Below are 27265 nucleotides of genomic sequence, written 5' to 3'. Positions count from 1 at the left end.
GCCTGGGGCCTCCCCAGGAACCTCCTTGGTCTGCAGACCTCCTGCCCTGGTGTGAGGGCACGACCTTGGTTCTACTCTAGGCCACTAGGCAGTTTGGCCTGGACCCGCCCCTGGGTCAGCAGGTGGGGGGCGGGTGTGAGGCTGTCCTGGTGGGTGTGACTGGGTCTGGAGAGAGGGGAGTTTGGAGCAGTCAGGCCTGCTGTCCAAGGTCCCAGGGCTTCACCCCTTCTAGGCAACTTCTTTACAGCCCAGCAAAGCTTCTCCGTGGCCTGACCTTGCCCCGGCACTGTAGGGTGGGGTGGGGGTCTGGGACCCTAAATATGTTGGGGACTGTGTCCATAACTGTGCCCCCCTCAGGGAACAGGAGGGTAGAAGCCCCCGGCCTCTGCTCCGGTGCCCTGCTTGACCCCTTCCACACGGTCAGGGGCCGGGGTGTCCCTGGATAATGACCTGGGTTCCACTCTCGCCCCTCTGCTGTGCATGCTGGTCACCGTGTCCAGGGCTGAGGCCCCAGGAGAGGTGCAGCCAGGGAGCACAGATGGTCCCCTGCCACGGACTTCTCCTCGTTCTGCCGGTGACCAACCACACCCCAGATCTCCGGGGTCTGTGTGTGCAGTGGCCGCTGGCGGGAGCCGGATGAGGTGTCCTCGGGCTCGGGTGGGTGGGGGGACTCACTGGTCTCTCCACCCCCAGGCTGATCCCACCGCTCAACCAGCTGGAGCTGCTTCGGAATCTCAAAAGTAAATCCGGACTCACGTTCAGGTCAGTGAAGGGGCTCCTGGCCGGGTGGGCCAGGCATGTTGTCGTCCTGAGGGGTCCTGCCACCCACGGGAACTCGGCAGGGGTCAGACACCCCGGTGCAGACTGGTCGTGGGGACCTCTGATGATATCTGAGTGCTTGGCACAGAAAAGAGTGTGGAGTGGAGAGGAGGGTGGCCCCCCAGGTGCCCGGGCCGAGATCTCTGAGTGGGGCAGAGCGTCTGCAAGGGGTCAGTGCTGGCCCCCACCGCCCCGAAGACATGTCTGTGCCCCAGAATGCGTGGGTGCAACCTTATGTGGGAGGAGCCTTTGCGGATGTGATTAAGGGAAGGATCTCTGAGAGAGACTGCTCTGGATCGGTGCCCGAAGTCCATGAAGTGTGTCCTCCCAAGAGACAGCAGAGACGGGATGAAGCGTCCAACACGTCCAGGGACGCCTGGGTCCGCCAGGGTCCGCCAGGAGCAAGGGAGGGCAGGAAAGACCGTCCCCAGCAGCCTCGGAGGGAGCTCTGACTTCCGAGTCAGCACGTGCAGAAGTGGCCTGAAGAGGGCGTGGCGGGTGCAGGGCGGTGTTTGGAGAACGGTGCAGACCGTGAGGGCGGAAGAAGCGGCTGCTGGGAACGGGGGCAGGAGAGGCGGCTGCTCCAGCCCGTCGCTGGGGCGATGGATGTCCAGGAGCCCCAGGCGAGGTCTCGGCGGTCCGTCGTAGGCAGCCGAGTCGTGTGCGGGGCTGGGTGGGCAGCAGGGCCTGCACGGAGGCGCTGGGATGTTGGGCGGAGGTGTCCAGCAGGGCGTGGGTGTGCGGCCTGGTTTCTCCCGCGGCTGATGGAGGAGATGTGGGAGGGACCGCTGAGCAAAGAGACCCAGCCTTCCAGACGCGGGGGGCGGGGTGCCGGCTGCCCAGGGCGGACAGTCCACTGCGAGGCCCACTGGGGGGACGTGTGCTTTGAGGAGAGGGCCGCAGACAGGGCGGGGCAGCTTCCACGGGGGAGATTCCGTGGCGGGCGGGTCCACCCTCTTGGCGGAAGCAGGCACGGAGACCAGGCGTCCAGGAGAGAAGTGAGAACCCTCCTGGAAAGGCTGGATTCCCTCTTTCCTCCAGGACCTGCTTTCTCGGGGGTACAGGGTCGTGGGCTGTGGGTGTAAGCAGGGCAGGGCCGGGAGCAGAGCTGAGATGGGGTGGGTGGGCACCAACGGAGACCTGCCGGGCCCTGGGTAGGGTGTGCCTGGCAGGGCCAGTCCTGACAGTCTTATTGCTTCTGTTTGAAGGAAGGAGCAGCAGCCGGAGCCGTCCCCCAGGTCAGTGCCCGCCCACTTCCTGTGTCTGCACCTGTGTGTCCCGAGGGGACTCCGTTTGAGGGTGTGTCTGGACCCCTGCCCCGCTGCGATCGCCTGGCGGTGATGAGGACACCCTAAACCCTGCGTTCCCTGTGAGCGCAGGGCCTGGGCGCCTATGCTGGGGATTCCTTGAGCCTGACCAGGCGGTGGCGCAGTGGACAGAGCATCGGACTGGGATGCGGGAAGGAGGGATTCCTGTGAGGGAAGCCAGCCCAGATGAGAGGTCCCTGCAGGGTCAGTGCCTGGGGGTCAGGGTCAGTCCCCGGGGGTCAGGGTCAGTCCCCGCAGGGTCAGTGCCTGGGGGTCAGGGTCAGGTGCGGGAGGAGGGCCGCTCTGAGGAGGGGCCTTCACTGCCCCGGTGGAGGGGGCAGACCCTGGTTTATTGAAGGTTTCACAGAGAAGTGGAAAGGTTCCTTTTTAGCGCAGGGTTTTCTGTCTTTTGGGGGGCCCTGCACGGTCACCCTTCTATTTGCAGCAGGCCGGTTAGAGGTCCCAAGAGGGGGTGGTGGCTGCCCACTCTCTTCTTGGCCTCAACAAGAAAATGCAGGTCATGTCACAACTTCACGTCTGATGCACTCCAGCCTGCCTGGGGGTCCCTGTGCTGAGTTCTCTGAGCTCTGGGGTCCCCCAGCATCCTGTCCACACGCTCTAGAGAGAGGCCTGTCCCCTAGAGACCAGAGGCGCTATGCTCCCGCCCTGGGGTTGGTGCCCTGCTGGACCATGGGCCGCTCAGCTGGCTGCTAGGGGTGGGGGGAGGGAGTTGGGGTGAGTCCACCCTCTGCCAGCATGAGAGGAGGGCACAGTCCTCCGAGGTCCCCAAGAAGGGAATGGTGGCTGGTGCCCAGAACTGACGACGAGATGGGCAGCACTTTGCCCTGAGCTGACCAGAGTATGAGCAGTGAGGGGACCCCTCAAAGAGGAAATGCTGAGGAGATGCACAGGCTGGTCCGGAGTTGATTTAGTCTCGGGGGAGGCGGGGGCCGGGCTCTGCCCTGCTGGGCATCTGTGGATGGGCAGTCTCTGTGCCTCACCCGCCTGCCCGTCCATCTGTCCATCCCTCCGTCCGAGGCCCCTGTGGCTGGCCGGAGGTGGCTTCGTGTGCTCATGGCCCCAGCTTTCCTCCCCTCCCAGCGACTGTGGTCTCAGCCTCTCTCTCTCTCTCTCTCTCCTCCCTGCCCTCCCCTCCCCCTACACTGGAAATCTCGCCCCCCCCACCCCAAGTGCCTTTAATCATGTCACTGCCCTTCTTGGGCCCTTTCGTGTGCGCTCGCTCTGTCTCTGGGGACGAGGTGCTGACCCAGAACACAGGACTCAAGGTGAGGACACAGGAGCCTCCCCCGGGCTCTGTGGTTTGCTCGCTGCTCCCCGCGCACCGGTCCTCCGTTGCCTCCCCCTGTGTCCTGTGTCCCTGCCTGCCCACGACCCAGCGGCTCCTCCCCAGGGCCAGCCTGGCCCAGACTCCTCCTGGGAACCCAGGGCCTGCCTCTCCCGGGAGGCACACCTGTCAGCCAGGTGACGGAGGGCGGCGTTCCTACCCCCTCCCTGGGGCAGCCACAAACTTCCCTCTTCAGCACCATGGCAGGCCTGTGAGGCATCGTTCTTCTCCTTGTCCCCACGAGGAGGTGGGTGTTCCCAGGATGCCCGGCAGGTGGTCCTGTGCCATAAAATGCAGTTGGACGGGGATGAACGCAGGGACCCTCACTCCGTTCCTGTGAGACCCCCTCTGGGGCCTGGCTCGTGGTGGGCACGCACCGTGGCTGTGGGGGTGTCTGACCAAAGCCGTTGGCATTGAGGTCGGAGCTGGGGGCCGGGGTGGCCGGGGGTCTCGGGCTGTGCTGCTCTGGGTGTGTCCCTGACCCACCCTCTGACCCTTTCCCTTTCTGACTGCCCACTGCCCCTGCCCTACCCCTGGAGGAGACCCCTGGCCCTAGCTGCTTTGCCCCTTGTCCATGTGGGTCCCCCCTCGTCACGGGCATGTCTGTCCAGTCTGGTCGTGGTGTCTGTGCTGCGTCTTCCACCCTCGTGGGCCCGGGCGCCCTGGGCGTGAGGCTGCGGCTCTCAGGCTGGGGGTGCGCTCTGGTTGGCTGACATGGGCAGAAGACCCTAGTGGCGGTCCGTAGCCCAGAGGGGCCGGGCTGGAGTCGGGAATCCTCGGGCGGGGGACAACGGCAGCTCACCTTCCCCGGCTCCGTGGGGTCTGAGGCTGTGACGCCCCACATAGGGGTGTCTCACCGAAATGAAGCAGTTAGTGAGCTGCTCCTGTGTCAGGGGTGGTCACTCCATCAAGATAGCAGTGGAAGCCGTTGCCAGCGCGGTGTGGGGGCCCAGCCCTGGGAAGCGCTTCCCGGGCAGGTGACTGAGCTGGGTGTGCAGCCTGAACTGTTTGCAGGAGCTGGAAGCAGAGCCCACCCCCACTGCCCTCTTCTTTCTCCAGGGCACAGCCCGGCAGTGGGGGGCTGCAAGTGCAGGTGTGGATATCTGGGAGGAGCTGGCTGAGGGTCCTCGCCTCCAGCTGTCTGGCGGCTCTGAGGGACCTGTGTCTGACATGGGGGGGGCACCCTGGGAGAGAAAGTATGCCCCAAATTTGAGGGGCTTCTGTGAGCAGTCAGAGCTGCCGGGTGGGGGTCTGGGTCCTGGGAATACCAAATCACTGGAGGGGTTTGCTCCACGGGAGATCACTTGCTGGGACAGCTGCCTCCCACCAGGGTCAAGCCACCCAGCAAGTCCCGTTCTTCATACAAGGGACAGGGCAGGTCCCACAGGGAGGAAGCTCGTGAGACGCACAGGGTCCCCCCGCCGAGGCCAGCGCTGGGCTCCGGGAACCCTGGACTCACTGGCTCACCAGAGGTAGCAGCTAGGTGTGTCCTGGGTGTGTGAGCGGAGAGAGGCAGCTACACACCAGCAGGTGCACCAGTGTTTCAGTGAACATGTGGATGTGGGGTCCTCCTTCCTGGAGCTGAGACCACACAGGTGCGTCTGGGTTCCTCAGGTGCACAGTTGGAGGACTGCTGTCTCAGGGGGCACCCGCTTCAAAGGGCGAGGGAGAAGGAGAGACTCCAGGAACACGGACGGGTTTCTTGTAGTTCTTGTTTGTTGCTTTCATTTTTGCTGAAAAATTTGCGTGTTCTGGTGTAGAGGTGAATCCCAGGCTTGTTGGGAGGCCCTGGGGGTGCTGAGCGTTGGAGGAATGTTTCTTGCAGACTGCACCCCACCCCCGCCCTGGGCAGGCCCACCTCTGACCCGGGCGGGCGGCTGGGCTCAGCGAAACCTCACCAATTGGTTTGTGAAACCAAACTGCACGTCCCCACCCCTCCCCCCCACACACACCCCCTGCCCCAAAAGTGTGCTTTCCGGAACTCCATCTATCTAGAGTAAGCCTTTTGCAAAAAGTCTTAGCCTATGTATTATTTTTTTGTTCGCATGAATATAGCAAAAAATAATACAGCTTTTTAAAAGACATGGCCCCAAGCTCTGACTCTGGAAGGAAAAGGTATTTTTGGAAGAAAAAAATAAAAACAACAACAACAAAAAAAAGCGGAGAAAAAAATTTTTTTTTTCTCTCCAAAAATAAGGGACTATTTTCTTTCCCAGGCCGGCAGAAGACAGTGCTGGCAACCCTTGAACGGTCCTTGCCCAATGCAAGCTCTGTGGCTGGTGGACCCCACGCCCCGCGCTGCCCCCAGAGGGGCGCCGCGGTGCCTCCGGTTACCTGCGCTCTGCGCCCGCACGCCCGGCCCAGGCCCCCGCGCAGGGACTAACTGTGCTCTCCTCATTTCCAGTCAAGGCAGACCGTGCAGAGAGGGCCTGTGTGGATGCTGTCCGGGACACTCTAGGTACCGCGGACGCGTGGCACGGACGACCATTGCTGCACGGCTCTCCCGCCTCCAACACCCTCTGCCTATTAGAGGTTCTAGATGAGCCGTGGAGAGGCCGCCCCCGGCCCCCCAGCCCTCAATTCTGATTGGCAGCTCAGCCCACGGCCCACGGCCCATGCGCGGGGCGGCGCTAGGCGCTCTCTGATTCCAACTCTTTCTCCCCAAGCCGAAGGAGCTCTGCTCCCAGCAGGGAGGGGGCCGGCCAGGGGCTGTGCAGCCCAGAAGGGGCGCCAGTGCCCCCTGCCCCCGGGTCCTGTCGGCTCTGGGAGGCTTTCTCTGCGTTCTACCTAGCACCTCTACTAGGCACCTGAGGACGGTTCCCCCGAACTGCCGCCTCACTGCCTGCCGGGGCAGCTCCGTTCTGCGTGTGTGCCCAGCTCCCCGCGGTCCTGACACACCAGACAGACCAGAAAGCCACACAGGTCCACGGCTCCCCTTCCCACGTGCGGCCTGGTTTAGGGCAGACTGGAAACGGGCCAGTGGAGAAGCGCCCACCCTTGGCACCGTGGGGTCCTTGACTGCTCCATTCTGCTCCCCTGCCCACTGTCAGCTGGCGGGTGTGGAAGTGTCCGTCTTCCTGCTTGCTCCCCCCCCCCCGCCGCCCTCATCTCTCTCCTGCCCGCCCCCCGCCCTGACCAGAATAGCCCTGCAAGGTGTGGGCAGCTGCTCACCTGTTGTCCTGTGCATGTGGTCGGTGCCCAGCGGCGGGCATCCGGAGGGGCCATGCAGCAGGCTCAGGGCCCTGGGCGGCCGCATGCTTGCACCTCTGCATCTGTGCATGTTCCAGACCCTTCTCTGCCTCGAGAGGGGCTCCCACTCGTCCATGTGGCCTGTGTGTTCATGGACGTAGGGTGCTGTGGGGGAGACTTGCAGCCTCAGGAGGGGAGATCTGGGCCGGGCAGAGGCTGTCCTGCTTCTCCAGAGCTGTGTCCATGCTGCTTCTGGCCACGGGCTGCTCCTTTGAAGGCAGGGGCTGTGTGGTCAGAGGGCCCGGAGCCTAGGCCAAGTTCGGTCCTGCTGTGCACAAGTCTCACGAATGTCCCTTCCCCCTCCCCTCTCTCCCTGGGCATCCGTGGTCCAGCCGCGGCCACTGGGCAGCTCTCTGTGGATGCCGGCTCCCACCCCGCTGAGCTGGCCCGCTGTGCAGACTGGGAGGTGCCTGAGCTCAGCCGGGGTCCCGCCTGCTTGCCTCATCCCGGTCTGTGGCTGGCCCCATGTGTTTAGAATGTTCCCCAGGTCGGGGGCCAGGCAGGGAGGGGAGCTGGACGTCAGCTTTCTCCTCCAGACCCTCTTGAGTGTGCTCCCAACCCTATGTAAACACCAAAGGGCAGAAGCCTCAAAACCGCCCCATCCCACCAGGGGCCATCTGGTCAGAGCCCCTCCCAGGCCTTGGCCTCTTTCTGTCCTTGGCTTCTGAGGTGAGGGAGGGCTCTCACCCAACCCCACCAGTGTTTGCGTATCTGGAGCTGGGGCAGGTCTGGGGTGGGGGGTGGCGAGGGCCTACGGGCACTGAGCCTCAATGACCAGGGAGGTCCTTGGTGTCCACCCTGCGACATCTTCCACAGGGTCTGAGCGGGTGGACTGCGGGGTTAGGCTGGACCAGGGAAGGCTGCTTCCTGTGGCTCCGTCCTCATGGGGCCAAGTTTCCCTGGACCCTGGGGCGGCGTGGGGAGGCGTGGGGCGGCAGGTCCCACAGGGGGTGCCCAGCTCTCCTGGCTGGGTAGGACCATTACTTTTCTTGGTGTCCCTGGACCAGCTGGTGGTCTTTGTTGGGAGGGGACCATGGAAGAGGTCATCTATACAGAGGCCCCATGACACCTGGGGCTGGTACCCCTCAGTCTCCCCCTGCCTGCTGAAGCCTTGCCCTTGTTTGGGGGTTACAAGCTCGGGGCCAGTGTCCTGAACAAGCTGAAGTCCTGGACCTGTGCTCACCGGACACAGGATGCCCGAGGGCTCTAAGGGACTGTCTAATCCAGTGGTTTCACACCTTGGGGCCATCTGTCCAAGGGGCTCGTCTCCATCCTGCAGAGATCTCTCAACCAGCAGAGACTGTGTGGGGTGCAGGGTGGGAGGGGCACCGGCCTCCTCTCTGTGGCTGGTCATTTCTGCACTACCCGATGAGTGTGTCCAGGCTGTGGGTTCCAGCTAGGACTGACGGAGGTGACTGACCCCGGGCAGCCAGGGTGGGGTTGGTGATGTATGAGGGCTTAGCAGGTGTGGTGGCTTCCCAAAGGGCCCCCCATGGTTACGAAGGGACATGGACAGGGAGGCCCGAGGACCCCCCACGGGGCTGTGGTACCCCTCTCCCTGTGGCCTCGGGCCAGGGCTCAGGACAGCAGGGCTGTTACAGCTGAGGTGGCCGGAGGAGCAGGCCCATCCCTCCATCCCCCAGGGGCCAGAGGGTCAGTTCCCACTGCATCCTGGGGTCGAGTGTGCAGCCGACTGCCCCCAGGCGGAGGGGAAGAAGACAGGAACCAACCACCACAATGCGTCTAGTTCTCCTGACCTCACGCTGCTCCCTGCGGCTGCAGAGGAGCCCAGATGTCAGCCGCACACTGTCCCCCTGCTGGCCCCAGGGCAGCGACAGGGTGTAGAGGGCAGACAGAGGACCTGCTGGGTGGCCAGGGGCTCCCATGGGTGCCCAGGGAGAAGCCGCTGCCACTGGGCGTGTGGGACCTGTCCCGCCGTGCGTGTCACCTGGAGAGGGAGGCCTGGCCGGACAGTGCGGGTGGGGCTCAGACCCCTTTCGGTGTTAGACAAAGTCACTTAAGAGTCTGCCGGTTCCCCAGCCACGCCAAGCACGGGAGCCAGGTCAGGACCCCGACGTGGGGCTGACCGCCCGCCGTCTCCCTGGCCGCCTGGGCGGCTGCCCCTGGACGACTGTCCCTTTGGGGCCGGGTCTGCCTCTGTCTCCCGTCCACGGGGGCCAGTGTCAGCTGAGAGCAGAGGCTGGGGCTGAGTGTTCCGTCCAGAGTGACTTCTCTCGCTGTCTCTCTCTGTTGTCTGTCCGCCTGCCCTCCGGGGAGCAGCCAGAAGGTCAGTTTGAAAGACCGTGTCTTCTCCAGCCCCCGAGGCGTGGCCGCCAAGGGGAAGGGGTCGCCGCAGGCCCAGCCCGTCCGGCGGTCGCCCAGCGCCGACCAGAGCCTGGAGGACAGTCCGAGCAAGGTGCCCAAGAGCTGGAGCTTCGGGGACCGCAGCCGCGCGCGGCAGGCCTTCCGGGTCAAGGGCGCTGCGTCTCGGCAGAACTCGGAAGGTGGGTCCTGGTCTGTCGCCCTTGTGGGGTCTGGCCGCTCCCGTGGGTGGGTACAGCACCCGCTTGATCTGTTCCTTCTTTGAGGTAAAATTCACGTGATGGAACGTGAGCCGTGTTAAAGTGAGCAACTCGGAGGCAGTTAGCACGCTCACTACTGGTTCTAGAACATTCCATGCAGCCCACCCCAGGAGCCCCGTGGGCAGTCACCCCAGCCCTGGGCACCCCCACCCAGCCCATCTTCCTCTCTGAATGCGTCCCGGACCCGCACGGCGTCTGTGCTCCGGGGTCTGGTGTCCAGGGAACCCCCCCTGGGCTCCTGCGTCACGCACAGAGGTCAGCTGCGTCCCTCCTCACTCAGAACAATGCTCTGCAGTTGCTGGATGTGGACGCACCCCACTCTGTCCCTCCCTCTGTCCCCCCACAGGAATGCCCTTTGAGCCCTCACGTCGTACCCCGCAGGCCATGGGGGGCGGGGGGCGGAGGAGCTGGGAGAGCACAGGGTGGGTTCTAGAGCATGTGGGCCAGACGAGGGGCCCGGGGTCGCCTGAGGGGTCCCTTGATGAGCCTGCGCCATGCACCAAAGGACCCGCCCCCTGTGTCCCCTCATGGGCTGTGTTTCCTTCCATCCAGAAGCAAGTCTCCCCGGGGAGGACATTGTGGATGACAACAAGAGTTGTAACTGCGAGTTTGTGACCGAGGACCTGACCCCGGGCCTCAAAGTTAGCATCCGGGCTGTGTGGTGAGTGACCCCGGGCATCTGGGGCCAGGGGGGCTGTGTGGTGAGTGACCCCGGGCGTCTGGGGCCAGGGGGGCTGTGTGGTGAGTGACCCCGGGCGTCTGGGGCCAGGGGGGCTGTGTGGTGAGTGACCCCGGGCCTCAAAGTTAGCATCCGGGCTGTGTGGTGAGTGACCCCGGGCGTCTGGGGCCAGGGGCCCCCCTCACAGAGCCTAGAAAGAGGCGAGGTCACTCTGTCCCGGGGATGCGGGGCTTTGGGGAGCTGGTGTGAGGGCATGTGCTCTGGGGGACATCTGGTGGCTGACACCCCTCAGTCCCGGCTCCTTGTGGTTCAGAAAGCACCTCATGTCTCAGCGTTCACCTGCCCATCACCTGGGGCTGTCAGTGGACGGCCAGGAGCTGACCCCACACAGGAATCCGGGTGGACGAGGGTCTGTCTGCACAGCTGGGCCCAGGAGTTGCCGGTCCACTTGGTGGGTGGGTGGCCCAGGTGATAGGGACCAGTTGTCCAGTGCACCTTCTCAGAGCCGCTGGGAGGGCCCCAGGCAGGTGGGCTCTGGTACTGGTCCTGCTGAGAGGGTGGCCTGTGCTGGTCTCTGCCTGGGCTCACGGCCCCCACCCCCACCCCCAGTGTCATGAGGTTCCTGGTGTCCAAGCGGAAGTTCAAGGAGAGCTTGCGGCCGTACGACGTGATGGATGTGATTGAACAGTACTCGGCTGGACACCTGGACATGCTGTCTCGCATCAAAAACCTGCAGTCCAGGCAAGAGCCGCCCCCGGCCCTGGGGCCAGTACTCCTGGGCCAATGCTGGCCCGCCACGAGCTGGGGAGATGGGTGCCGTGGGGTGAGCTTGCACGCTTCTGCCAGCGGCGGGGCGGTGGGCAGGGCGGTGGAGGGAGGGCAGGGTGCCAGCCTCGCTCGCTGCCACCCCCGGGCCCTTCCTCTCGGCCCAGGCGGACTCTCTGTCGTGTTTGTTTCTTACACCTCTGTTGTCTCTCCCTTCCCCCCATCCCACTCACGCTGTGCTGGGCAAGTGTGGACGTGTGCCTATGTGCACACGCATGTGTGAGTGCACGAGGTCGGTCTCTGTGTGCGTGTGTGCACACGCGTGTGTGAGCGCAGGATGTCGGTCTCTGTGTGCGTGTGTGCACACGCGTGTGTGAGTGCACGAGGTCGGTCTCTGTGTGCGTGTGTGCACACGCGTGTGTGAGCGCAGGATGTCGGTCTCTGTGTGCGTGTGTGCACACGCGTGTGTGAGCGCAGGATGTCGGTCTCTGTGTGCGTGTGTGCACACGCGTGTGTGAGTGCACGAGGTCGGTCTCTGTGTGCCTATGTGCACACGCATGTGTGAGCGCAGGATGTCGGTCTCTGTGTGCGTGTGTGCACACGCGTGTGTGAGCGCAGGATGTCGGTCTCTGTGTGCGTGTGTGCACACGCGTGTGTGAGTGCACGAGGTCGGTCTCTGTGTGCCTATGTGCACACGCATGTGTGAGCGCACGATGTCGGTCTCTGTGTGCGTGTGTGCACACGCGTGTGTGAGTGCACGAGGTCGGTCTCTGTGTGCCTATGTGCACACGCATGTGTGAGCGCACGATGTCGGTCTCTGTGTGCATGTGTGCACACGCGTGTGTGAGTGCAGGATGTCGGTCTCTGTGTGCGTGTGTGCACACGTGTGTGTGAGTGCACGATGTCGGTCTCTGTGCGTGTGTGCACACGCGTGTGTGAGCGCACGAGGTCGGTCTCTGTGTGCATATGTGCACATGCGTGTGTGAGTGCACGAGGTCGGTCTCTGTGTGCCTATGTGCACACGCATGTGTGAGCGCACGATGTCGGTCTCTGTGTGCGTGTGTGCACACGCGTGTGTGAGTGCACGAGGTCGGTCTCTGTGTGCCTATGTGCACACGCATGTGTGAGTGCACGATGTCAGTCTCTGTGTGCATGTGTGCACACGCGTGTGTGTGCAGGATGTCGGTCTCTGTGTGCGTGTGTGCACACGTGTGTGTGAGTGCACGATGTCGGTCTCTGTGTGCGTGTGTGCACACGCGTGTGTGAGTGCACGAGGTCGGTCTCTGTGTGCCTATGTGCACACGCATGTGTGAGTGCACGATGTCAGTCTCTGTGTGCATGTGTGCACACGCGTGTGTGTGCAGGATGTCGGTCTCTGTGTGCGTGTGTGCACACGTGTGTGTGAGTGCACGATGTCGGTCTCTGTGCGTGTGTGCACACGCGTGTGTGAGCGCACGAGGTCGGTCTCTGTGTGCATATGTGCACACGCGTGTGTGAGCGCACGAGGTCGGTCTCTGTGTGCATATGTGCACACGTGTGTGTGAGCGCACGATGTCGGTCTCTGTGTGCATGTGTGCACACGCGTATGTGAGTGCACGATGTCGGTCTCTGTGTGCGTGTGTGCACACGCGTATGTGAGTGCAGGATGTCGGTCTCTGTGTGCGTGTGTGCACACGTGTGTGTGAGTGCACGAGGTCGGTCTCTGTGTGCGTGTGTGCACACGCGTGTGTGAGCGCACGAGGTCGGTCTCTGTGTGCCTATGTGCACATACGTGTGTGAGCGCACGAGGTCGGTCTCTGTGTGCGTGTGCGCACACGCGTGTGTGAGCGCACGAGGTCGGTCTCTGTGCGCGTGTGCGCACACGTGTGTGTGAGTGCACGATGTCGGTCTCTGTGTGCGTGTGTGCACACGCGTGTGTGAGCGCACGAGGTCGGTCTCTGTGTGCGTGTGTGCGCACGCGTGTGTGAGTGCACGAGGTCGGTCTCTGTGTGCATATGTGCACACGTGTGTGTGAGTGCACGAGGTCGGTCTCTGTGCGCGTGTGCGCACACGCGTGTGTGAGCGCACGAGGTCGGTCTCTGAGTGCGTGTGTGCACACGCGTGTGTGACCGCACGATGTCAGTCTGTGTGCGTGTGTGCACACACATATGTGAGTGCACAAGGTCGGTCTCTGTGTGCGTATGTGCACGCATGTGTGTGAGTGCACGAGGTCGGTCTCTGTGTGCATGTGTGTGCACGCATGTGTGAGTGCACGAGGTTGGTCTCTGAGTGCATGTGTGCACGTGAGCATGTGGTGTTAGGAACAGCCTCTCCCCTGAGAGGTGGAGGCATGGGAGCGCCTGCCCTGGCAGGTGTGGCCTGTGCCCCTTGGCTCCTGCTTTGCCAGGACAGAGAGGCTCATCCGCCTGCCCCGCCTCCCGGGCAGGAAGCTGGCTGGAGTGTGTGGACTGGGGTGGTGGCAGTGGCACGCTGCTGTTTCCAGGCCTACGTGTGTGAGAACTGTCTTGCTCACCCCAGAAGCCACCTGTATATGTATGTACAGACATGAGCAAGGGCCTGGGGCACACCCAAGCATACCTGTGAACAGGCGTGTGCACAGCGCTCACACAGAACCATGGCCATCCCATGTGCACACGTGTGGGTATACACGCACACATAAACATGCTCTTAGCCTGGTGCCCACAGTAATGTACCCCATAAGCGCACACACATGCACACTGAGTACATGTGTGCTCACAGGCACCCGCCCTCCACATGTACAAACAAGCCGTGCACTTGTGTGCTCGTGGTGCCTGTGAGCAAGCCACACAGCCCTGGTCGTGAGCTCCCCTGAGTGGATCTCATGTTCCTGCCTGCCAGAGCCCCTTCCCACCGTGACCCCTCAAGTTCTCCATGCCCCACCGTGGACGCCTGGCCCTGGCTGCAGGAGGGCTTGTTTGGTCAGCGGACAGGCCTCAGGGGCAGCCCAGCTCCCAGCCCCCAGAAGGAGTGAACTCTTTAATCTGGGAAGTCAGCATACTGTGTTTCAGGGGGGCCTCCCCTGTCCTGCTCCCAGGTGTCAGAGGAGGGGGGTCTCTCGGCCTTAAGCTGCTCCTGTACGGTGGGGTCAGGAGTGACACCATCCTCTGGCCGGGCTTGGGCTGAGAAGCCAACTGCTCAGCATCCTCCCAGACCATCAACCAGACCTGTGCTGTGCATGTGAGCAAATGTGTGTGCAGTCGTGTACATGGGGAGAACATGTGAGTAAGTGAGAACAAACACGTGAGCATGTGCAAATATACCAGGCGTGCAAGTGTACAATGTGCAAGGGGGTGTGTGCAATTATGCGCACGGGGAAACGTGAGTGTGTGAGAGCAAGCACGAGCGTGTGCAAACACACCAGGCATGCCAGTGTGCGCAAGGGTGCGTTGAGCAGCACGTGTGAGCGTGCACATAAATGTGAACATGCACGTGTGTGCATATGGGGGTGTGTGCCCGTGTAGAAGTTGACGTGTGTGCGCTGTGAGCATGAGTGTGCACACATGAGCGTGTGAGCAGACATGTGTGCACACGAGCAGGCTGGGTGAGCATGCACGTGTGTGTGCGCGTGTAAGGACAGTCTGCCTGCTGGGCCCCCTCGCCCACCTCTCTGCAGGGGTGGTGCTCACCAGGTCCTCCTGCCCCAAATTCTCCCTTCCTTCCCTCCTCGTCGGGGAGAACCAAGAGCTCCCCCTGCAGCCGTCTGTCCGTCCGTCCATCTGTCACTGGCCAGCAGTCCTGAGTGTTGTTGTGAAAGCCGGCGCCCCTGCCCTGGGCCCGCTGCACTTTGCCCCGCACACGTGCATGCTCGCCGGACACGCTGGGCTCGGCCGGGGCGCCCACGGGAAGGACCGCGCGGGTGTGGCGTCCAGGCCGCTGCTGCCAGGGGATGTGGCTGTAAGAAGTGTCACTCTGCAACTTCAAGCTGGGTGTTCCTTCTGTGTCTGCCAACCCCCCCCCCCCGCGAAGCTTCACAATGCGTTGCTAGTGTCTCTCTTCTCGTTCACTCGCCAGGATAGATATGATTGTGGGTCCCCCGCCCCCTTCAACTCCCCGGCACAAGAAGTACCCTACCAAAGGACCCACGGCCCCTTCGAGAGAGTCACCCCAGTACTCACCTAGGTCAGGACGCACCCCGCTCCCGCCTGTGTCTGTGGACGGCCAGCCCCCCCACTCCAGGCCACATGACGGCAGACCCACACCGCTCTTCCGGTGGGATGGAAGAGACGCTTCTCAGTTCTCTGTTGCTGACAAGGCCAGGCTAGGGGACGGTGCTCCTATGCGAGGCCCGGGGTGGGGGGTGGGGGGCGTGTCAGGGCTGCTCCCCTCGGCAAGGTCCTGGGGAAGCTTTCCAAAGATGCCCTGTGTGACGTCCTCCAGGGATGGGGCTCCCTGGGCAGAGGCCGAGGCCAGCACCCCAAGGACCGGGGGGTGTCCAGATGTGCAGGGAGGAGCTTCAGGGCTCCAGGTACCACAGCGCCCTTGCCTCTCAGCCCTCACGCTCAGCCTGCCCGCAGGGTCGACCTGGCCGCAGGTCCCGTTGCTTCTCTTGCCTTGAACCCTGTGGATAAAGGGGGAGTCAGGTGCCTGGTGAGTGCAGGAAGCCCTGTGTCCAATTCCCAGCTGTCAGTGCCACGGTTAGTAGGATCGATGAGGAGGTCTGGCTGATGTGGTGAGGGCACACTCAGGTGGCGAGTGAGTACACGCAGGGTCTTCAGTGACACACTCAGACTCGGGAGCCCTCCAGCGTCCCTGGGGCCATTTAGAAGATGCCGCGAGCTGTCCACCTCCTCTGCAGGTAGGGTCGGCCCAGGGAGAGCAGTGGCCACTGCAGCAGGGCTGGGAGGGTGAGGCGAGATGCGCCTGACCACACAGACAGCTCGGGGCGTCTGGAGGCCAAGAGTCAGCGCGCTGGTCCCTGAACCTGGCGTTCTCTGTGGAGGCCTGACCCGGGACAGCCCAGACAGCATTTCCCGAGTTCCCCACTCTGCTGTGCCCCCCAGCCCCCATGGATGTGGTGCCTGAGACACAGACGTCTTTCTGGGCGTTGCTTGCAGGGGCCGGTGCCTGGTGTCTAGAGTCACGAGCAGAGAAGGCTCCGCACACCTCCCAGGCCACTGCAGCCGGAGAGCACAGAGCCAGGCTGAGACGGAGCCAGGACAGTCTGGGCACATGGGGGTTTAGCCCAACTCTGAGGCCCGAGGCCCAGGGGCAGGGGTGACTCAAGCTCCTCAGAGGACCCTCTCCCAGCCCCCCCCATCATCAGCAGCAGCAGCAGGTGGAGCCCTTGGCCAGGGCTCCTGGGGGGCAAGCCAGGCAGGCGGCCGTCATGTGGCAGGGGTGAAGGCGCTGAGCCCCAGTGCCTGGACTGTATGGACACATGGAAACACTGAGAACCCCTTCTCCCTGTTCATTTTCCACTGGCATCTGCTTGGCGCCCGGGGGTCCACCCGCCGTCCCCCCCCACACCGCTGGCCCTGTGGTGCATGAGTCCAGCATGCAGCCCAGTGGAGCATGAGGAGGCTGCACCGTGGCTGCTGCAAGCCTGAACCCCTCTTCTGCTTCCTGCAACAGAGGAGAAGTCCCCCTGAGTCCCCCCATCAGAGGCAGGCAGGGTGGCCCTGTGGTCAGGAAGGAAGCCCAGATGTGGCCCCAGCCGGCTCCTGTGGCTTCTGTACCCTAAACTTGAGAAGTGAGCTCTGCACGGGGGGCTGCAGGCCTCGGCCGGGGTCATTGTCCAGCTTGGCTGCAATCTGACTCCAGCGCTGTCTACACAGCAGGTTCTTGGCAGCTGACCCCACAGCTTGCAGATAGCCAGACCCGTGATTCTGAGGGAGCGTCCACACACCCACGCTCTTCCTGCTCCACATGGGGTCAGGGGACACCTTGCTGGCCACACAGAAGCCCTGTCCCTGAAGGAAGCTTCCTTCCCTTCCTGTTGGCATCTGTGATCTAAGACCTTGTTTGAGGACAGCTCAGCTGTGTTCTGCATCCTGCACACGTGCGTTCACACTAAGCACTTTTATGCACACACATGTACACAGATGTACTCATGCACAAATGTACACTCATGCACAGGCATGCACATGTACACATGCTCATGCATGCATGATGCACACATGACACATGCACATGGCACTGCACAGACACTGCATAGACCACACACATGTACAATGCACACACATTATACACATGCACACGGCACTGTGCAGACATTGCACATGCCACACACATGCACGCACATGCACATATGATCGTGCATGCGCAATGCACACATTACACACATGCACATGACACTGTACAGACACTGCCCACACACCATGTACACATGTGCACACATGTACACATGCTCATGCATGCATGATGCACACATGACACATGCACATGGCACTGCACAGGCACTGCATAGACCACACACATGTACAATGCACACACATTATACATATGCACATGGCACTGTGCAGACACTGCCCACACACATGTACACATACACGCGCATGTGCAGGCATTCACAGACCCTCTCTCTGGTTGGCGGTGGCTCTGTCTGTCCCCTCTGGTTGTGCGTGGGCCGTTTCCATGCTGGTCTGTGTCCTCTGCTCCCCGTCCTGGTGCATGGAGCCCCAGCTCACTGTCCCCGCCTCCCTGCTTCCGTTGTTCCTGCTGCAGACGTTTAACTGTCCCACCAGACCGGCTGGGCAGAGGGCTCAGGGGCACGTCATGAAGGTGGGAAGCTCAGGCAGAGGCGGGGCGGGGGGGCGGGCAGAGCACCTGGGGCGGAGCTGAGGGGTGAATGGCCCCAGGACCTTCATGTGCCTCCTGGCTGATGTGCTGGCCCACTGGAATGGGGTGGACAGGGGACAGGCCTGGATGGTCCAGAACCAGGTGAGAACAGGTGCCCGGCATCCATCTGTCCTGGCACCTGCTGCCCCCAATCGGCTCTGGGATCCGGGGGGGCTGTGGCCTGACCCAGGAGGAGAGGGCCGTGGGCCGTCACACCCACCGGAACTCATGCTGGGGGGCGGGGTCTCTTCCCGGCAGAGTGGACCAGATCGTGGGGCGGGGCCCGGCAATGACAGACAAGGACCGCACCAAGGGCCCGGCCGAAGCAGAGCTGCCTGAAGACCCCAGCATGATGGGCCGCCTGGGCAAAGTGGAGAAGCAGGTGGGAGAGGCCAGGGGGCTGTCCTGTTCTTAGCCTGGGGGTGTCTGGGAGTGGACGCGGCAGGGGCAGTCCCTGAGTGTCTGGGGATGTGGGTGGGGCCCATCATCGTTCAGGAGGCTGCACGGGGACCTCACACTCCCTGAACCCCTCTCTGGTCTGGGGCTCTTCCCCTTCCAGAGCCACAGACCCTCAGGGCCAGAAACGCAATTGACTCCTCCTCCCCTTGCCCGGCTGGGGCTCACTGAGAGATATCACTTACTGGGAGCCCTGTGGGTGGCCTCCTGTCACACCGGGGCCTCGTCCCCACTGCCCTCCCCTGGAAGGAAGTCATCAGGATCCACACACAGGAGTTCCACTCAGCTCTGCTTCTGCCCGCCGGGGGAGGGGGAGGCTGGTGCCGTTCTCCGTGGTGGCGGCTCTAAGGGGTGGGCCCACGGTGGGCAGCAGGACAGACAGACCAGCAGGAGGCCTCTGCACTCCGAAAGCCTGAGGCCACACACCTTGGGGAGCAACCCGCCCAGCCGCCCCTCTTGCAGGTCCTGTCCATGGAGAAGAAGCTGGACTTCCTGGTCAGCATCTACACGCAGCGCATGGGGATCCCGCCCTCGGAGACCGAGGCGTACTTCTGCGCCAAGGAGCCGGAGCCCGCGCCGCCGTACCACAGCCCCGAGGACAGCCGGGAGCACGGGGACCGCAGCGGCTGCATCGTCAAGCTCATCCGCTCCACCAGCTCCGTGGGCCACAAGAATTTCTCGGCGCCCCCGGCCGTGCCCTCCACGCAGTGCCCACCCTCTACCTCCTGGCAGCAGCAGGGCCACACGCGCCAGGGCCACGGCACGTCGCCCGTGGGGGACCATGGCACGCTGGTGCGTATTCCTCCGCCGCCCGCCCATGAGCGCTCGCTGTCCGCCTACAGTGGAGGCAACCGGGCCAGCACGGAGTTCCTGAGGCACGAGGACGCGCCGGCCAGCAGGGCCCACGAGGGCGCGCTGCGGGACAGCGACACGTCCATCTCCATCCCGTCCGTGGACCACGAGGAGCTGGAGCGCTCCTTCAGCGGGTTCAGCATCTCCCAGTCCAAGGAGAACCTGGACGCGCTCAATAGCTGCTACGCGGCCGTGGCGCCCTGCGCCAAAGTCAGACCCTACATCGCGGAGGGCGAGTCGGACACGGACTCGGACCTCTGCACCCCGTGCGGGCCCCCGCCACGCTCGGCTACGGGCGAGGGCCCCTTCGGCGACGTGGGCTGGGCCGGGCCCCGGAAGTGAGGCCCGGACACTTCCAGGCGGGACCCTTGGGGCCTTTTCTTAGGGTCACACGGTGGGTGCCCAAGCAGGGTGTGCTGGCGTCCACAGTGCAGGTTGACAGAGGTCTTTTACCCACTAGGGCCAGCCAGGCGGCTGTGCCCACTGCAGACTGCCAGCCCCCGTGCAAGCAGGCAGGGGGTGGTGCAGGACGGGCCCCTGGTGTCAGGGTGTCGGTGGGTGTGAGGTCCGGCAGCAGGGCCAGTGGGGTTCCCAATGAGGGGCAGGCTCGTCCCTGTGAAGACCCACCCATGCGCACGGCGGGGACAGTGCCCCTTGTCTCTGGGTGCCCATCCAGAGCACCGCCCAGCCTCCCCTGTGTTCTGAGTGTCCTGTGGTGGGATTCAGCCCTGCGTCCAGGGCCCTGGCCTGCAGAGGAGGGGCAAGGCCTTGGGACCATGTGGGGACATGGCGATGCTTGGACCACCCAGTCTCAGCTCTGGGGAGGGGGTGGGGGGAGAAGCCTGCTCCACAGGCTTCTGGAAGGGGGTCCTTGGGCTTTCCTGGCCACAGGACTTCTGGAGGGCCCTTGTACTCTCTGCTATGCCCTGGCTGGGCACCTGTCACCAGGCTGCGGCCAGCATTTTGATAGAGACCTACATGTGGGCAGTGGTGGGGGGTGGCTGAGGACAGCACCCTGGGCTGGGCTGTGTCCAGGGTCCCAGAACTGGGTGGGTGTGGTGAACAGATTCTCTTGCTGTCCTTCGTTGGGGTCTTGTGTCGCCTGTCTCCCATTGGCACCCCAGCAGGACCCAGGGCTGGACGAGGCCATAACCTCTAGAAAGAGCTTTCAAGGTCCCCAAATGTCGTTAGGCGAAGGCAGCTCTCTCCTACAGGCTGTCTCTCCTGTTCCCCCCTCGTTCTTCTCCACTGACTGGGCCCGTGGCTGTGGCCTCCTGGTATCTTGGAAGTCAGGGACACTGGTCCCCACCCTGGGCCCTCGGGATCAGGGACCCCCCACACTCTTGTCGTGGGCACCTGGCCCGAGGAGGAGCCGAAAGGCAGGGTGGGCTCCCAGCAGACAGGGTGGGGCTCCTGGCATTTGAGGTGACAGCAAGCCGGATGCCTGGCGCCCTCTGAGGCGGTGACCCCGCGTGCCAGGGGCTGGGCCCAGCGAGGCCACCGTGTAACCACTGCCGCCAGCGCTGGGCCCAGGACAGCCTCAGCTGTCCCCTCAGGCAGCGGATGTGAGTCTGCACCGACTTGGACCTGAGCAGTCAGTAGGGAAGTCGTCCCACCCTCTGGGAAGGACTTTGAAAGCAGTTTTGGGGGATAACATGGCCCCAGAGACCAGGGTCCTGGTGCTTGGAGGTCTTTGGAAGCCATGTTGGCTGTTCATGGTGGGGGTCTCCGCTGCAGCCTCTTGCCTGGTCCTCACCATGGCCAGGACTCCTGTGTCCCACCTCTGCTGGGGTGGCTGGCTAGGCACTGGGGGGTGGGCTGGTTCCTGAGCTTGTTGGCAGCAGTGCCCAGGGTGGGAGGACCCGTGTCTGTCCACGTTCGGGGTTGCTGCCTCCCAGGAAGTCAGGTGTGGAAGCTGCCGTGTGGCCCCGGGGGCGAGACGCCCCTGCTGGCCCTGCACCCCCATGTCTGCTCCGTGCACCCCCATGTCTGCTCCGTGCACCCCAATGTCTGCTCCGTGCACCCCCATGTCTGCTCCGTGCACCCCAATGTCTGCTCCGTGCACCCCCATGTCTGCTCCGTGCACCCCCATGTCTGCTCTGTGCACCCCCATGTCTGCTCCGTGCACCCCCATGTCTGCTCCATGCACCCCAATGTCTGCTCTGTGCACCCCCATGTCTGCTCTGTGCACCCCCATGTCTGCTCCGTGCACCCCCTAGTTCTCGAGAGCACTTGTTTCTCCAGCCTCAGGCCCCGCAGTGATGAGAAAAGTCCCTGTGTAGACAGACACCTCAAGCGCTGGGTGTGGCTGGCGGGAAGTGACCCAGGCACATGGCCGCTCCCTCTCAGCTTGCCTGTGGGTGACGTTGGGGCTGGGTCACAGGAGAAACGCCAGCTGCCGGCCCCAGGCAGGGGTTGAACAGGCGGGTCCCTGAGCCACACGTGTCCTCCTCTGACCCCGGCCCCGCAAGCTGCTTCCGCGGCCCTGGGAGAGTTAGAGCCGGGTCCCCTGTCGGATCTCAGCCGTCCTGGGCTGCAGTCCCCGAGAGGAGGGCCCCTGTGCCCCTGAGAGAGGTTTCCACCCTGTCCCACGTCCTGTGTGCCTCCTGGCCCCAGAGCAGCTCAGCCAGACGGCGGTGCTGGGAGTCGCTGCCAGGAGGACCTCTGAGGATGCAGGAGGGGCTGAGGCCACGGCTCTGTGTGGGGGGTGGTCTGGGGAGACGATGGGGTCGAGGCTAGTCAGGGGTCCCCAGACCCAAGCCTGAGCCACACAGGTCCCCGCAGTGCCCGTCCACTGTGAGGGCTGCCACTGGACAGAGGCTGGGTGTGGCTTGGGCAGCTTGCACACTGTCTCGGGTGTGCCCATATCAGAGTGTGGCTGAGGGCACATGTTCCCAAGACAAGCGCATGTGTTAGCTGGAGCACACACCCCTGTGCTCGCTCACATGCCTACATGCATGCAGCACACACAGTCACACGCAGGCACACCTACCACACACGCTCACACATACAGAAATAGGTACAAGCATGCACATACACATGAACATGCCCCCCACGTGCATAGTTCACATACTTACATGCATAAGCATACAATATACACCTCACACGCACATACATATAAACAAGCATGCACACACATACATACCACATGCACACACGCATGTATGCCCAAGAATACGTGTATCTCACATGTGCGTGCATGTGCCCACTCACACATGCATGCTCGTGTGCATGCACACAGAGGCACATATGTGCATACTCACACCCACACTCACCCATGTATGCACACACCCCATTCTGACTGGGCAGCCCTTTGACCTCTGTCTCCGGCTGCTGTGAGGCACAAGGAATTGGGAAGGTCAGGGTGGCAGAGGTCCTGCCAGGTGGAAGCCGGGTGGGGCTCCAGCCATCGGGCTCCTGGGCAGAAGTGGCAGAAGGTCCCTTGGAGCCCACCAGGGTCCTGCCCTGGCCTTCCCTCAGCTGATCAGTAGCCATCCAGAGTGCTGTGGTGGCCAATGCCCCAAGACGGCCTGGGCTGCACCAGGGAAGTCCCGGCACCTGTGGGGGTGTCCAGACGGGTCGCTGAGATGCTGGCCGGCTCCCTCTGTCCCCATGGCCGTGTGGTTTGGCCTGGTCACCACCAAGTGGGGCGCCGCCCTCTCCTTTGACTGGCTCGATGTCTCCCTCTCTTCTTCATGTGGAATCATGAGCCAGGGCCTCACACTGGGCCCCCTGGAGGATGCAGGGACCAGCCAGGTGGCAGAGGGCTCCTTCCAGGCCCACCCGCCCAACCTGTCCTTGCCAGAGGCCACAGCTGCCCGCTCAGCAGCACCGCCCACCCCAACTCCGAGACCCCACTCCGTGAGGGCTGCTCCGTCTGGCCAGCCGCTGTCTCGTCACCCGTCCGAGCCCAGTGCCACCACCGGCCAGCATCGTCCTGTCTTCCGTTTCTGAGCTCGCCAGCCTGCCTCCTCCCCGCTCGGGCCGTCCCCACCCCCCTGGCTGTGGACTCGAGGTGTCCACACGAGAGAGCAGGGGGCACCCCCTCTGTCACCCCCACATTCAGAGACCCTGTCCCCGCTGTCGTAGGAAGAACTCGGTGCCGAAACACTTCTCCTGTGTCCCAAGGCCCAGAGGGGTGATGGGCGCCGGGGGTGGGGGGGGCGTGTGTTTGTATCGGTTTCACAGTCACCCCGCATTGTAAATAGTGTACAGACAGTCGTCCGCTGCCCTCAGCGGGGTAACACCACAGACCCACCCCTGTGACCCCTCAAGCGGGTTTCCAGATGGCCTGCCTGTACGCACAGAAGCTGGGAGTGAACCCAGAAGGCTGGTGGGGCCCAGCCAGGCTGACCTAGGCCAGCTGCCCTCCTGTGTTCATGCCCCCGGGGGCAGGCTCTATTCGGTTCCCACCAAGCACTACACGGAAACAACCCAGGAGGGCTTCCTAAAGGAAGCGGTGTGGTGGGATCAGGGCCATGCTTCTCTTCTCGCCAAGGGATCGGGGAAAGCTGGCTGCCCAGGCCAGAGCATGCCGGTGTCTTGTAAGGGGTGGGGCTGCCAGCGGACTCAGAAGTCTGTCTGCTGGGGGGGGGGGAGGGAGTGCGGCGCGAAAGGCTTTAGGAAACAGGGTAGAGAGCGGAAAGGGACGCTTCTGAAGAGGTGAGATCCCTTTTCCAATCTTTTAAAGTCATTTGTGGGGTTGTGGGGGGGGGCGTTGGGTCGTCTCTTGTTTTGGACACTTGCAAGGGTGCCCCTGGCTGACAAGGATATTATGACAAGAGGGAGCCCTTCCGGGGATGTCTGTAGTCTGGGGGCTGTGTGCACGTCACCGCGTGCGGCACACCCAGCTCTGACCGGTTTTTCCATAAAGTTGTTGCCTTAATGCACGTTGACGGGAATTCATGGAGGTCACCCCATGCGCCCTTGGTGACCACCGGGCACCCACACCGCACCCCGCCTCCTCTGCCTGCTCCACGGAGGGCGCAGAGCGGATGGATCTCACGTCGGCCCCACACTCACCGGGGACCCGATGTGCACATCCGCCTGGACCCGACCACGGACGCCCTCTGCCCGAAGGCAGCTGCAGCTTCCCCCACCTGTGCCGTTGCCTTGGCCGTGTTTGCACTTTTGTTCATGCTCCAAAGAATATTTCATAATGCCTTGAGTGTGCCGCGCCCTGGGTCGCGGGGTGCGCCCTGCACCACAGCGACCGGGCCTTTTCTCCGTGAACATGTCGCCCCCGCACACGTGCGTCTCGACCGCACTGTCAGTCTCCAAGGATAGACGCCCAGGGAAGGGGTCCAGCTCTCTAGGATCGTGAGACGCCGACTCACTCCACTCACTTGTCAGGTTGACGCTCGTACCTGAGAACAAGCCCAGCGCGGGTTCCCCGGGGACTTCGGGTATGGAATCTGGCGGCAGGGATGCATGTGGAAAGTTCTGGAAAGTTTTACTGCCACGGGACGTGTCCGGGTGCCCACTGGACCTGCGCACTTAGTAAAACGCAGTGATTCAACCTGGAGAACGCGTGGCCTCTTTCTTCTTGCACGCGTCTCTGGGCTGCTGGCCTGTGGCACTGGCTTGTGGTGACAGGGACAGTGACAGCTTTTGTCAAGAGGCCACTGTGCTCCCGCAGTGGGGGAGTGGAGGGCTCGCTGTCCAGGCTCAGGACACTGGGCTCTGTCAGCGTCCTCTCTCTGCCACAACTAAGGACCACAAGATTCTCTCTGTTGCCAGGAGCAGCCCCTGGGCCAGAGGAAATGCCAGTGCGATCCCGAGTGTGGGCTCTGTGCACAGGGGTCTGCGGTGGGGACAGCCTAGGCACTGGTCTCCTTGGAACCACCTCCCTCTTCCCTTGGTACCTGCCCCGTCACTCCCCTCACCTATGATTTCATCTCATTCTCAACCTCCGGGTACCTGTCAGGGCCCACCTGAGTGAGGTACTTGGGGATGTTCTAATCCTGCCCCCACCCAAGAGTCCTGGGCAAGGGCTGCACTGGGTGTGCACTGAGCGGCTCTGCCACTCTACCCTCTGAATGCTCCTCCCACCAGACCCTCCCTGCCCTCCTGGGGGGCGGGCAGCCCAGCAGGACTCAGGACCTCGGCTGGTCCCCACTCACGCCCAGCTGGCCCAGGTGCTGGCTCTGCGGTGGGTGCGGGAGTGAGGACAGGTCTGGTATGCCCAGGTGCCCAACCAGAGGTTCGTTCTGCAAGGTTTCTAGAAACATCTGGGCTGGGGTATCTTTGGGGGAGATGATTGGAAGGTGCTTTAGGTGCAGCTCAGCTGCTGTCCACAGGCTGGGGCTCAGCCACTGAGCTCACTTCTGCACACCGACCGCACTACCCAGGGTCCTCTGTGTCCCCCACCCGTCCCCGCTCGCAGTAAGGGACTGAGGGGCTGCAGAGCCATCCCACCATCCCAGGAGACTCAAGACTGTGCCACACTGGCCCTGGGTACCCGGGTTAGCATAATCCATTCCGTCTGGATTTCTCTGCAAACCCGAGGGGGCTGGTGAAAAACCCAGATCCCAGAAGGCTGCAGATGGCTAAGTGAGAGCGGACAACGAGGTGGCAAGGAGGTGGCATCCAGACCCAGGTCTCCAGCTGGGGGCAGGAGTGCTGTGGACAGGGCAGGCGGATAGGGCTCAGATGAGGGGCTACTGCACACCATTGAGGGCCAAACTGTCCCTCTCAAGGATTCTGTCCTAGGGCACAGAGAGGGGGCCTAGTGTCCAGCACCTCACCCTCTGCCCAAGCTCTCCAGGAGCGAGAAGGTGGTGACTGTGGCACTGTCCAGGGTCTGGGGAGCCCCCCACACAATCACAGATGCCCCGCTTGGTGTCACCCGGGTTCCACAACATTGCAGGCACCTCTGAGTGTCCTGAGTGAGCAGGGTGCAGGGGACCCAGGGCTGTGTGCTGCATGCAGTCTGAAGGGGGCTGTGGTCAGTGGAGTGACAGGACACAGTGCAGACCAGTGATCCCCAACCCCCAGGCCGCGGACCAGTAGCGGTCCGTGGGCCATTTGGTACCGGTCCACAGAGAAAGAATAAATAACTTACATTATTTCCGTTTTATTTATATTTAAGTCTGAACGATGTTTTATTTTTTAAAAATGACCAGATTCCCTCTGTTACATCCATCTAAGACTCACTCTGGACGCCTGTCTCAGTCACGTGATACATTTATCCGTCCCACCCTGAAGGCCGGTCCGTGAAAATATTTTCTGACATTAAGCTGGTCCGTGGCCCCAGAAAGGTTGGGGACCACTGGTGTAGACAGAAGCCCTGGGCAGGGGCAGGAAGGCCAGCTACGGGGAGGGAAGAATCCTACCCACCCCCGCAGGTGTGCCTGGCAAGGGCCCACCCTGCAGAACCCCGTTTGCCCAAGATGGACACACTCCGGCACACGCCTGGGCCCTGGGCCACCATCCGGGCTGCCGCTAGGTGGCAGCACTCACCCAGCGGAGGGCCACCCAGGGAGCCAGGGCCAGGCGAGCTCAGGGTGAACCCAGCCCACGTCCACCCTTTCATTTAGCGAGAGAGGCCTTGCAGGCAGCTTCTTCTGGACCGAGGTCCTCAACCCTGGCCCGGGACGCTGCTGAGCCTGGGGGGGTGGCCCGAGGGGTCAGAGGAGGGGGCTCCTGTCCTGGGGGAGGGGGTGGGGCTGGAAGTGGAGGGCCTAGGACCCCCACCCCACCTGGACTCTCCAGGCTGCAGCCCCAAGTAAAATAAAACCTGCAGAAAACTACTGTGAGCTCCTGCCAGGAAAGCTCCTCCGGCGAGTGGTCACCAGGCCATGTCACCTGTGTGCAAGCGTGTGTGTGCTTGTGCGTGCGTGAATGTGTGCATGCATGTGTACATCTGTGCACGTATGTGCACGTGTGTGCATGGCTTGCCTGCGTGGGTGGGCCCTGGAGCAATCAACCTGTGAAGGAGCTGACAGGTAGGGGGTCTTGAGGAGGCCAGTGGGCAGTGCCAGGTGTGGGGGTGGTCTCAGGCCAGTCCCTGCCAGCATGTTGGGCAGTTTGTCTCCACGTAGAGCCCCATTTATTCTGGGTCAACATTTCTGGGGGGCCCTGGGGCAAACCTTGAACCTGGACCCTCCAGTGTCCAACGCGGGCCCAGGCCAGGGAGGCCCGGCGCTGGGACCCCTCCCCTCCAAGGAGCTGAAACCGGGGAGGCAGCACGAGGCAGGAGACTGACCAGTGCCAAACCCAAGTCGCTCTCCTGTTTCGGGGGCCCCCAGAGACTGAAGCGGAAGGGGATCCAGCCTGCCCCCCACCCCCCAAGGACGAAGCGGCCCAGAGCAGTCCCTCTGCTGTGACGGTCTCACTTTCTGGAAGCCGGAAGCTTGTGGACAAATCTCCGCTGACCTCCTCCTGCAAGCCCAGCTGTTCCTGAGCCAGGAGT

At 63.0% G+C, this 27265-nt stretch overlaps 1 protein-coding gene across 8 annotated transcripts in view; it reads left to right on the top strand.

Annotated features, from left to right (window-relative positions):
- Window positions 1–19656, top strand: part of KCNQ2 (potassium voltage-gated channel subfamily Q member 2) — a 42826-nt gene extending 23170 nt beyond the window's left edge. Inside the window, exons 10-18 of one of the 8 annotated variants that reach the window (XM_066236114.1) lie at window positions 694–762; window positions 2028–2057; window positions 5876–5929; window positions 9001–9224; window positions 9855–9963; window positions 10591–10722; window positions 14779–14886; window positions 17803–17926; window positions 18463–19656. In XM_066236114.1, the coding sequence (XP_066092211.1) occupies window positions 694–762; window positions 2028–2057; window positions 5876–5929; window positions 9001–9224; window positions 9855–9963; window positions 10591–10722; window positions 14779–14886; window positions 17803–17926; window positions 18463–19194 (1582 nt within the window). In that variant the 3' untranslated portion in view covers window positions 19195–19656. Of the gene's footprint in view, window positions 1–693; window positions 763–2027; window positions 2058–3317; window positions 3413–5875; window positions 5930–9000; window positions 9225–9854; window positions 9964–10590; window positions 10723–14778; window positions 14887–17802; window positions 17927–18462 lie in introns of those variants that run through there. The other 7 variants (XM_066236115.1, XM_066236116.1, XM_066236111.1 and 4 more) reach the window with 7 other exon arrangements.
- The last annotated feature ends 7609 nt before the right edge of the window (window positions 19657–27265 follow it).

Source organism: Saccopteryx bilineata, chromosome 6, assembly GCF_036850765.1.
Source record: "Saccopteryx bilineata isolate mSacBil1 chromosome 6, mSacBil1_pri_phased_curated, whole genome shotgun sequence".
NCBI lineage: Eukaryota > Metazoa > Chordata > Mammalia > Chiroptera > Emballonuridae > Saccopteryx > Saccopteryx bilineata.
The sequence above is the reverse complement of the archived record's forward strand: the minus strand, read 5'-3'. Positions and strand labels throughout refer to the sequence as shown.